The sequence below is a fragment of the Palaemon carinicauda genome, chromosome 15, assembly GCF_036898095.1.
Source record: "Palaemon carinicauda isolate YSFRI2023 chromosome 15, ASM3689809v2, whole genome shotgun sequence".
NCBI classification, from domain to species: Eukaryota; Metazoa; Arthropoda; class Malacostraca; order Decapoda; family Palaemonidae; genus Palaemon; species Palaemon carinicauda.
This window is the reverse complement of record NC_090739.1, coordinates 20,621,012-20,633,511: the sequence shown is the minus strand read 5'-3', so window position 1 is coordinate 20,633,511 and position 12,500 is coordinate 20,621,012. Positions and strand designations below refer to the sequence as shown.

The 12,500-nt window shown below is 34.5% G+C and overlaps 1 protein-coding gene across 1 annotated transcript in view; it reads left to right on the top strand.

Moving 5' to 3' along the window:
• Alk (Anaplastic lymphoma kinase) overlaps nt 1-12,500 on the top strand; it is a 1,005,172-nt gene that overhangs the window by 288,436 nt on the left and 704,236 nt on the right. Inside the window, 1 exon segment of the mRNA XM_068387529.1 lies at nt 12,359-12,460. Within this exon segment, the coding sequence (XP_068243630.1) occupies nt 12,359-12,460 (102 nt within the window).

The following is a 12,500-nucleotide window of genomic DNA, read 5'->3' as shown; positions in this document are numbered from 1 at the left end:
TCTTTATTGATGATTTCATGATTGTTTTGAACCATTTTGAATTAAAGTAGTTTCTCTTTACTCCTCTTTCATCTAGCTTTAACCTGAAGGTTACCGTTGGTATATTTTTAGTAGGTACTATACCACAATATCACTCATTTAGCCTCTTGAAAGATATACAGTATGTCTAAGGATATACCAGCACTTTAGAATTTATATAATCTCATGAATTGATGTGGAGCACTGTAGACAGTGTTTAGAGCACTGTAGACAGTGTTTAATAGTTTTTGCAGCGTTATACATTTTTTAGCATACTACCTAACTACTGCTCCTGGTTACTTTCTCTTATCCTGCTCTGAAACCATCTTTAACTGAATATTTTTGCCCAATTTTTACCTCAGCGTTGAATGACCTCCCGGCTTTCGTGCTGGGTTATGCTACCCTAATACCTTGAATCCAAATCATATATGCATTCTTATATTCAGATTTTATGGATGTCTTCTATCTCGAAAGATTGTTAACAAAATTAATAAGTTTTTTTTGTTTATTCAAAAACTAGAAAATTTTCTTCGTTGAGATTCTTACTATTACAATTTGGTCTATTTAATATTCAAAGTTCACGTGGCTTGTCATTTCACTTAGGCTGAGCTTTGGGAAGAGAGTTGAGAACCCTTCCTTGCTCAATAGGATCCCTTCCCATCATATCTTGATTGACGTCGTAAATTGCCTTGTCAAGATGACCTTTGTTCTGTTGATTGTTAATCTCCATGTGTATTTATTCCGTCTTCTTATGAACATAATTTTAATATATTATTATTTTAAAGGGTAAGAAATTTTTAGAAGCTTAAACATTTTTATTAAAAATAATGACTGTGAGTTCTTTTTAAATAGCGTGATCTTTGATTCTAACTCTCTGCTTGTATCTGTATTAATTATTCAAACTGGTTTTGTACGAAAAATTCTCGAATTTTATGGCCGGTGATTCCTGGGATAATTTTGCTCCCCAAATAAGATTTTATTTAGTTCATCGTCGTTTTTTCTTCCCGATCTCATTAGCTGTGGCCATTTGTGTTACAATTAAGTATTAAAGGAGCTGTAGCATCCCGAAACTTTCCGAGTTCGTAGCGGAAGAAAATAGGAAATAAGATATCTTAATTCTTTCGCTTTTGTATAATGAAATTCAGTAATAGTCTTGATTTCCTGTTGGTAAGTAGAGGTTTAATACATAATGAATCTATTTATAAACATAATTTCCCAAATTTCTGTATTTATGAAAGTGAAGTGTTATTTATTAAACCTTTTTGCTAAAATAAATGTTATAGAATTGATACATCAATTTTTATTTTGGTATTGCGTAGATAATTCTGTTAGAAGCCTTCTACATTTTTTAAACTTTTCTACGAAATTGCAAACGCTTAATCAATAAACATCACTGTTGATTGGTTGATCATTGTTAAAGAACCTCGTACACTATTATTGTCTACAGAAAAGAACCTAATAATATTATCTAAAGAACCTTGTAGGTCTTAGATTGTTTAAAAAAAAATCTTGTAGTATTGTGTAATGAAACTTGCAATATTGTCAAAGGAACCTTGTATTATTTAGGGGTAAGAGAGTATTCCGATGAGGGGTCATGTCGATTTAAGATGTGAAGCGTGTTGAGTTGAGAATATACGGTGAGAGCTCAGGTTTTTTTTTTTTTTTTTTTTTACAACGAAGTCAATAGTTAAATGTGAAAGTGTCTTCGTCAATTTTCGGTTTCTATGTGATGAGAGAAGTTACAGAAATTGAAATTTTAAGAAGGTAAAAGAAGGCTTTGATAATTTCTCAACGGATAATTTCCAAAGATCTGATAAAGAGCTGAAGTGATTGTTTGCAAAATTGTTGAATAATTTATAACCATGGATATAATAAGAGACCTGTAATGATTGGATACAGAATAAAAGATTTGCACTACAAAATATAGAATAACAAAAGGAAAGCAGCAAAGCATTGCAGTTGGGAAAAGTATATTTGAAAGAGCCGAAACTTTACTTACATTAAAATGATTTGAAGCGAAGCTTTGTAAATCACTGTGAAATGCAATATCTCTTGAAATGAAGCGTCTGCATGTTCTTTAAAGCCGAAAGGAAATAAGGATGAGAAATATTGAGGTTCAAATATGTCTTCAAACAGTTTCGAATTAAAAATTTGGCTAAGCGTTGTATGAAGACTTTTCTTATGAGAAATCAGGAGCTAGGCAAATATCTATTAATCTGTTGATTGGGGTTAGTGTTAAAATGACAACTGCTAAAATTACATTTCCTGTGTAGGTCTAAGAGGATTGTCCTACACCTGGAGAGAATTATGTATATGCAAATTAAATTGATAGACATGTATAGGGGTTTCACCCTTATCGATAGGAGAGCATCAAAGGCAACACATCGTTCTTATTTTGACTCATTTTAGTCATGGTTCATTTAACCCTAAGGAGTGTACTCTCTCTGATACCGTTACAAACGATCAGGCCATATTTTCCTACCATTACTTCTTGATATCAATAACCACGAATTATCTTCGTTACATTCCTGGTTCCATTTTCCACGAATCCCATTACTCTTTCCTGTAAAAGGCTGGTTTATCACATCTTTATTAGATCTTCTTTCCTTCCTGACAATTTAGTTATTTTACTTTATTCGGAGTCGGAACTTCGCAAGGGCATTGGGTTACGCATCTTTGACTTCATTCTTCTGAAACCCGGATATGTCTGTTTCATGCTCTTTGAAACAGGCATTAAATAGTTTTGTGATTGTTTTGGCGTCTGGTAAGTTGAAGAAGTGTGTAGGTTTCCTTTAGAAACCACGTTCAATTGTTGCAATGGCAAAATTTCTCGAATATTTTTTAAAGAGAAGTTTGATATCTTCCAGTTTCTTCTGCTAATCAATATCTTCAACGGCCGTAGAGATGAGAAATAAGGTTATTTAGACATTTTCCTTATTGAATTATTACTATTTCAAGCTGTTGATCGTGTTCTATGAATAGAAATAGCAATTTAGTACCTTCCTGGTAAATACCACCGGTAATTAGAGTTGTTTCATTGGCAAAGATAATTAGCTTCGTTGTAATTAGATCCCCAGTGCAGTATAATCATGGTGGTTCCTGAAATGCAATGGTAATGTGTACGACATATATGTAAATAGAATCCCACTTCTCTAATTCTGTCACTATTTACAAAACATTTGATTAAATTAAATGAAGCCTTTTGTTGTATATTCAATATACTATACATCTAAATTTGTTTGATGTGACACTTCGTTTTATTTTCATATTGAAATAAATAAAGTTACAGTTGATGGACTTTTAAAAGACGCTATGTTAAGAGGAAATACTTTTGTTTCTATTTACAATGACTCCGAAGTATTATAGTGAAACAGATAATGACTCAGAATCGGAAAGTTCGCTAGGGAACAAAAGATTTTTTTCTTTCTCTTTCTTTCCCCTTTGTGTTCTACTCAGCTGGCATCAGTAGCATTTTTTGTTATCAAACTCTGAAAAAAGGTACAGATTCCTTCGATGCTCCTGTTCATATTTCGAACGAAGCTTTAAAACTTGAAGATAAGAATGATTTATGCTATATAATTTTTATTTTAGATACAAAACAATACAATGAGAAAGGAAATTCCATTAAGTTTACACGGAATGCAAATAAGGTTAATTAACGAATCACCTTACCCATGACACAAAAGGACTTTAGCATGATTGAAAAATGGTTACCAATGTACGGCTTCGTGTCATTGTTAGTGAGATCGTAAATTGCTCTATATTAGATCTATGGAAAGTTTTGTGATGTGATGAGTGTGTGTATGTGTAATATAAAGCCACGAAAGAAAAAGTTAAAAGGCTTGATTGAGCTATTTTCGTCTTATTGGTTACATTGTGAGTCCGATGACGTCATCAGTCATCATCATCATGTCCTCCCACGCCTATTGACGCAAAGGGCCTCGGTTAGATTTCGGCAGTCGTCTCTATCTTGAACTTTTAATTCAATACTTCTCCATACATCATCATCTACTTCACGCTTCATAGTCCTCAGCCATGTAGGCCTAGGTCTTCCAACTCTTCTAGTGCCTTGTGTAGCCCAGTTAACGTTTGGTAAACTAAACTCCCTTGGGGGAGTATGAAGAGCATGCTCAAACCATCTCCATCTACCCTCACCATGATCTCATTCACATATGGCACTCGAGTAATCTCTCTTATAGTTTCATTTCTAATCCTGTCCTGCCCTTTAACTCCCGATATTCATCTGAGGGCTTTGTTCTCAAATCTACAAAATCTGTTGGATATTTTTTCATTTTCATACCACGACTCATGTCCATACAGTAACACCGATCTCCCTAAACTGACATATAGCCTGATTTTTATATGTAATTTCAGGAAATTGTCTGATTTGCTTTTTTTCAATTTTTCATTAAATTCCAATTCTAAAGACCTTGTATTAGAGATCATAGTTCCTGAAAATTTAAATGATTCCACCTTATTAATCTTTTCTCCTTCCAGTGATATTTCGTCTTCCATTGCACATTCCGTTCTCATCATCTCTTTCTTTCTTCTATTTATCTTGAGCTCAAGTGATATTTCACGCATTCTGGTGAGCAAGCTATGCAAGTTCTGTGGTGTTTTAGCGTCATCAGCATACTCTACGTTAGCTAGTTTCCTGTTACCAATCCAGTCCAATCATTTTGCACCATCCCCAACTGTTTTGTGCATTACAAGGAAGATAAACGACATAGGTGACAACACATTCCCTTGGAGTTCTCCACTGTTCACTGAAAATTCATTTGATAGGACTCCACTAACATTAACTTTGCACTTAATATGCTCATGAACAGACTTGATCAAATTTACTTTTAAGAGGAACTCCATAATAACGCAGGACTCAACGAAATTGGCCGGTGCACATGATCAAAGACTTTTTCATAGTCCACAAATGGTATAGAAAGTGGATTCTTATATTCTACATATTGCTATACAACTTGTTTTAAAAAGAAAATTTGTTCAGTACAACTTCTACCATTTCTAAATCCTGGTTGTTCATCTCTCCGCTTTTCATCAATATTTCTCTCTAGTCTCATTAGAATAAGCATACTATATATTTTCGTGACAATTGATGTAAGTGCGATGCCCATGTAATTATTGCTATCAGTCAGATCTCCTTTTTTTTTTTTGCCATTTTCACCAACACTCCTAGCTCCTATTTATCAGGTATTGCATCTTCGCGCCACATTTTACCAAATAATCATGTAAGGATTCTGTGGGTTCTTCATTTTCGGCCAATATAATCTTAGCAGTTATTCCATCGTATCCAAGGGCTTTCCACCTCCTGAGTTTTTTAATGATAGCTTCGACTTCAAAGACACTGAATTCATTCATGGCCACATCAAGGTCTTTTTCAGCTTCAGGTATATCAATTAAATCACTACCTTCATAACTCCTTTTCATGACCTTACTGAAGTGTTCCATCCAGCGTTGCCTTTCTTCATCTTCTGTTGTTATAAGATATCCATTTCTCTTTTTGATGGGTGCATGATTCTTCTTTTGGGCACATCAAGGCCTTTTCCAGCTTCAGGTATATCAATCAAATTACTCCCTTCATATCTATTATTCATGACCTTACTAAAGTGTTCCATGCAGCGTTGCTTTTCTTCATCTTCTGTTATAACATATTCATTTCTCTTTTTGATGGGTATATGCTTCTTCTTCATTACCCCAGTAGAGATTTCATTAATAATTTTATGAGCATTGCTTACACCGTAGCCACTCCCTAAATTCATAGCTTTGTCAGCCTAGTCAGCTTTCCTCTCTAAATATTCTCTCCAATCATTCCTGGCTTTTCTTTTGACCTCATTATCAATACTGGAATACATAGCATGCTCTACATTGTAATTTTCATTACTTCCTCGAAAACTTTCAGCAATCAATTTCTGACTTTGTCTCATTTTTATAGTATCCCAAATACCATTTGATATCCATGGTTTTCTTGTAACCGCATGTCCCAAAACATTATGACCAACTTGCTGATATATGTTCTTGATATCACACCATTCTTCATTAAGTATCTGCTCTACGTCTCTTAAATTCTCCAAGACTGCAAATGACTCCTACATTCAATTGCAAAGGTTTCTCTGTGCTCATCTTCTGGAAGCTTAATTGTATCAATCCAAGGTATTCTATCTATATTTCTGTTGCGTGCTTTCAGTTTTCATTTCAGTGGGGCAATGAGGAGCTGGTGATCACAACCATTATCTGCACCTCTATAGCTTCTTACATTTCTGAGTCCTCCTTCTCTGTTTATTAATGACTATGTGATCTATTTGATATTTGTAATTGCCACATGGTGGTCCATGTATATTTGTGGATATCTTTGTGCTGGAAAAGAGTATCTCTAATGGCAAGATTGTTTGATGAGCAGAAACTTATGAAATGTGCTCCTTTTTCATTTGCAACTTCGCCAAGACCCTCAACACCGATCACATTCTCTATACCTTGATTATTCCTTCCAACTTTAGTATTGAATTCACCAATTACACATTTTCATATCTCTCTCTGGGATATCTATGACACTGCAGTTCTTCATAGTATTCATCTCTCTTTCTTCAGGGGAATCATTTCTTGGTGCATAGCAATCTATAATATTCATATTGCACTGCTTTGATTTAAACTTGGCAAGTAGCAGTCTTCTATTTACATCTATTTATTCCGTAAATGCCTTTTCTGCTCTTGGTGTCATCATCATTCCTAACCCTTCTCTTCCAATTCTATCTGTTCTTCCTGAGTAGATATATGTATATATATATATATATATGTGTGTGTGTGTGTGTATATGTATATATATATATATATATATATACACAGTATATATATATATATATGTATGTATATAGCCTAGGTCTTAGATTTCATTACTAATCCTATTACAATGTGTTTCACTTAGGCCCAAAATATCCAAACTATATTGCTTAAAGTCATTTTGCACTTGCTGTAATTACCAAATCTTATTTATTGTTCTAACATTCCAATTACCATTTTTTCCCTCCGAGAGATTCTTAGCACCCCGCTACGCCTGAGTCTCAACCCCATTCTGTCATTTTCAGTTTTCATAGACTGACTAAATCGGGAATGAGACGTTTCGGCGTAGCCCATTTGGCGTCGCCGTTAGGATTCATTGGCTAAATTCATCAAAGGATAGCCAGTTCCTTTGATGTAAGAGTCTGGATATCTCAACGTGGTGAAAGGGTTGTTTGTATCGCCATGACAGCATAGCTGTCCTAGTCAGGGCCACCTGTACTAGGTTGGTTTGCTGTTAGCACCCAGACAAAAGTCTCCTACCGTCACCAATTCCCACTGACCAGTGTAGTGCTTAAAAGTGGCCAAACTCTATACATAAATAAGGACATTTTAAAGGTTTAAAGGCCGCTCATGAATGGCAGAGGCAATTGACAGTGCCATTACCTTAGCTAGCAGGACAATGCAACAGACTGACCATATATACATATGATCATTGCCCAAGCCCCTTCTACACCCAAGCCAAGACCAAGGAAGGTCAGGCAATGGCTGCTGATGATCCAGCAGATAGACCCATAGGCTCCCCCAAGCCCCCCATCCTTAGCTCACAAGGATGGTGAGGCTGCAGCTACCAAAGCAACTAAAATTTGAGCGGGACCTGAACACCAGTCTGGCGATCACCGGTCATGAGGCCTTTGTCCTGCATTGTACTTGAAAGTGATGCATGTGTTTTGTGTGTATATATATATATATATATATATATATATATGACACACACGTTACAGTGTATGTGTATGTTTGTACGTTATACATACACATATATACTGTACGTAAGCGCATACATGTGAAATGTGTAAATTTCTGGACGTTTGCAGCATGTAGTCTCATGAAACAGCCGAGTTAATGAGAGCGTCTGACTGCTACAGAAACCAAGTTTGATTGCTTTATCCTTATGCAAATCCCTTTCGCAACAATAGTGTGTTCATTTCGGTGAAATTGTTGAGAGGATTATGAGGAGTTGTGATCTAAGACACACACACACACAAGAGGAACTCCAGCAATTAGATCTGAAACCATGTTGCAATCGCAGGCTTTAGCAGGCTGACGAATAGGCTTGAAAAGGCTTTTAATATAGACAGTGTGAGAGAAAGAAGGGGTCATAGATAATCTGTTTCATTTTATTATGAGCAAGGGTACATTATATTCATTATAGATTCAGTTGCTGTAGGTGAAAATTTAATTATTATTAGTGCATATTCATTAATGTTTACATTACGAATACTCTTTATTTTTGTCTCAATTATTATCAGTAATTATGATTTAAATTAGTTCCTAACAATTATCTTGATTATGAATTTAGAATATTTGTTTAAAATTCTCAATATTAACATAATCATTAATCTTGCGTTTGTTTAGTAAGAAAAGTGAGCAAATTGCATTTATGTTTATCTTGGCTTATCTCGATAATCAATTACTTTCCACTTCATCTATCTTCTTGTTTGCAAGCCTCTTATCTCGTGATGGTTTGAATTATCGTTTCAGTTTAATCTCGCCTTCTCATTAAACAGAAGTTGCTTTTAATATCAAAGGGACGGGTTAAATCCATTGAAACGAGAAGTGTTTCTCGTTTTCTTCCCGAGATGCGCCAGAGAGACCAAGTGAATGACTCCAGCAGACTCTATTGATTTCCTATCTTGTCAGTTCTGTGTTTAGGTTGCAATGGAGGGAATGGGCCTCTCTTATTTTCTGACTGGTCACTAATTGGAGGGATGATGATGGATGATCAGGGCATCTTTTCAATTCCTGTTATAATGGTCTCCAAATAATCATACAAAATGTTAGAGATAAGAGATTTGAGATTGTATTGTATTATTACTTACGGTAATGTAAATTCATTCTATTTAATTTTCGTTTTTAATTTTTTTAGTTATAGGTCTAATATGATTGTATGTAGATTCTTTCATAAATGGATATTCGCAAATTAATATATACGTTGCTAGGTGTCATTTATCGAAATTGCTAGATAATTAAAGGGACCTGGCATACCCTTCCAAATGTCTCTCAGACGCAAGGGATTATAGTAAACAGTGGATAGCCTATATGGTAAAGCCAGTTTTATAATCTTTGAAACCATTTTTGCAAAACTTTTATCTTGTTTGCTTTCGTCGCACACACCGGAAAATAATGGCACAACAAATAATTCTAATTTTATTAATAGTAATACAGTGCGGTATTATATAATAATTATGATTTTTATTTTAGTTGCTATTTTACCTTTAATGTACAGCATGCTAATCATGAATTGTTAGCCAAGGTTGGGACCCATTTGATTATACTTTCGAGAAATGTTTTACCTATTTCCCAGTATGGTGATTTAATGCAGAAAATAGACTGTTTCATTTATGTATGCAAGTTCCAGTTTACCTTTCATTTTGTAATAGATAAACCCCTCGTCTCTCTCTCTCTCTCTCTCTCTCTCTCTCTCTCTCTCTCTCTCTCTCTCTCTCTCTTAGCAAATTTTAGTTTGTGTAAAATACAGTACTTTGTGTTACCACGATCACTATGGCCAGATAAAGAAGGTTAGCTTTTAGTTTAATCTTCGAAAGGAAGTTCTCTTACCCATTGAAAATCCCTCCTCAAAAGGCCAAAGTTCTATCTAGGGATTCGTGATATCGGTAGCCAGATTAGGAGAACCTTCCAGAAACGTACAGCTTTCCATTACCTAGAGGAATGATACAGGAAAAGAATACGACTCGTAGAAAGGGTCTCTTTCCACCTTTTTCCTCCGGGTTTTTTTTGGTGTGTGTGTGGGTGTGTGTATGTGTGTGTGTGTGGTAGTAGTAATAGATTACATTTAGGGAGTTGGAGAATGTTGTTTTGTGTCTACATTCAAAGGATATCATAAATTGCATGTCGGCTTTATTCTTTTTTCAACATTCATATATGAATATTTTTGTGAATTATGCACGAATTCGTAAACAAGTTTACCGTTTCTTTGATTTATAAGTCATTTCAGGTGAATGTTAGTTGTATGTTAGGTGAAGATAAAACATATGTCCAATGGTATTTGTGTAGTTTAGAGATAATATTTTGTTTTCACCTTTTAAAAAAAAAGGTGGTTATAACACGGAATTGAGACGGCGATTTCTTTTAAAAGACTCTCCATCTCGGAGCTCAGAGCAAGGGACAGTTTGACCCAGGAATTCCTGGGACACCTCGCTTTGATGACTTGCACCCTATCACACCCTTACTGCGCGGCTAGTAACCAAACAGCGCAGAAAATTGGTGACAAGGTGCATTTCCAACTGTACCTTCATTTTGAATATATATATATATATATATATATATATATATATATATATATATATATATATATATATACATATATATATATATATATATATATATATATATACATATATATATATATATATATATATATATTATATATATATATGTATGTATGTGTGTGTGTATGAACCAGCCAAGTTAGGGGGCAGGCCCTAAGAATGACGACGACAAATCCAAAAGGGAAATATAATATATTCCTAAGACTAAGTTGCGTTATATTTGAACATATATAGTTTCGGCTAAGACGCAACCCTTGCTGTCCATCATATTTATAGTGATCTATTATAAATCCAAAATGTTAATTCATCGCACATCAGATACTCTTCAGTTATCTTATTTAATATATTTCCCTTTGCCTCTGAATATTTCATTTTCTTATCCTTATTTTAACTGCAATTTCTTAATTTCCCATGTTCCATTTTTTGTTCACAATAGTTTCTTCGAAGTCAGCTTCCAATCTCTCTGTTTCTTTCTTTTGGACGAGTTTGTAATCCTCATAATGGCACTCTTCCAAGACTAAAGTTAACAATCTGCCTTGAACCTGTTGAAACTCCCATTTCGGCTTTTGCTTCCCACATCGGAAGATTTTTGGGAATTTTTTATTTCGGATTCTTATTTCGAAGTAACACTTCATGGTAGCATAAACTTTTATTTCCTTTCAACATTGGATTTTTAAAGGTTTAAGTAAAAATTTTATCTAATTTCAATTCAATCTTCAATATTTATTGTACACTATAATGCTTTTAGACCTTATCCTTTATTTCGTACGTTATTTTTTAAATTTTTTATATATATTTAATTTAATTATTTTCCTTTCTACTGTTTTAGCCTACAACACCACGTTATTATCTCTCTCTCTCTCTCTCTCTCTCTCTCTCTCTCTCTCTCTCTCTCTCTCTCGCTCTCTCTCTCTCTCTCTCTCTCTCTCTCTCTCTCTCTCTCTCTCTCTCTCTGCATAAGTTGGAAACTTAATCTCATTTGATTAATTTCTGCTTCGGTGAACATTCTGCTACTTTTAGATCTAAATCGTATCTATGGAAACCTTGTCTAGCCTTATTCAATTTCGTGTTATATATGAATTTGAGTTTGTGAACCATCAAGAGGATATTATATACAGATAACACTATTAAACTGACCTTTATATTTTACGTTATTATTTTATCACATCTCTTAAAATCATATCTTATAATGCAGCTGTAATTTAAGACGTTTTGAAAAGTGGTCTCATTTATATAATGATGAAGCTTCATATTGCCGTGGAATCGCAATTTTTCGTGATTAATTAAATGGAATATTTTTTTGTGAACACAGTTGGTGTATATCCATAGGTAATCTCATAACCAATGTCCTCAAAATTTGCTTGTGACAGCTACCATACCATGGTCTTCCTTAGAAAGTGTAAATGTGCTTATTTTTTCGTCAGAGATGTATTTATTATTATTCCTTATTATATACTTAAACATTTTACAACATGAAGCATAATGCATTCAATCAAACACGGTACTATGTGTGTTCACCATACATAGATGTATGTGAAAGACGTCTTGGGTTCTTGTCTTTCATAATGAGCTAGTTTGCAACAACTTTGTCAAAGGGTGAAACTACAATTCTAGAGTTCATTCTATTATATAAAACATTAACTTAGGCCATTGTCTTTGAATTGTAAGAAATAAAGACTTCCTGTTAGTGAGCTTATGACTTTGGCCAATAAGTGACCTCCCTTCTAAAAATAACGGCTATCAAGGTTGTTCAAGAGTCGCAAATACATCATTCTAGAAAAAAATTCCCAGCCATTAACTTTGAAGGAACGATTAAGGTATCTTTAGCATTTCGCGATTCAGACTGTTATATACTTGTATTGCTTTGATAGATTTTCACAGATTACTTGATACATTGAATTAAAAGCAAACTTGTGGTTACTGAGATTACATTAGCAAATGGTGCAGGAACTATTTGCGAATGATTTCTTTGATCCATCTAATTTCAGATTCGTGTCGTAGAAGAAACGAGCTGGAACCCTGTGGGGAAGAAGCCGCCTCCGACCCTTCCTGTATATGTCGCGTACGAACCGATTGTAACGACGAATGTGGTGAGTAGAGATAAAGAAACACTTAATTCATAATTGATAT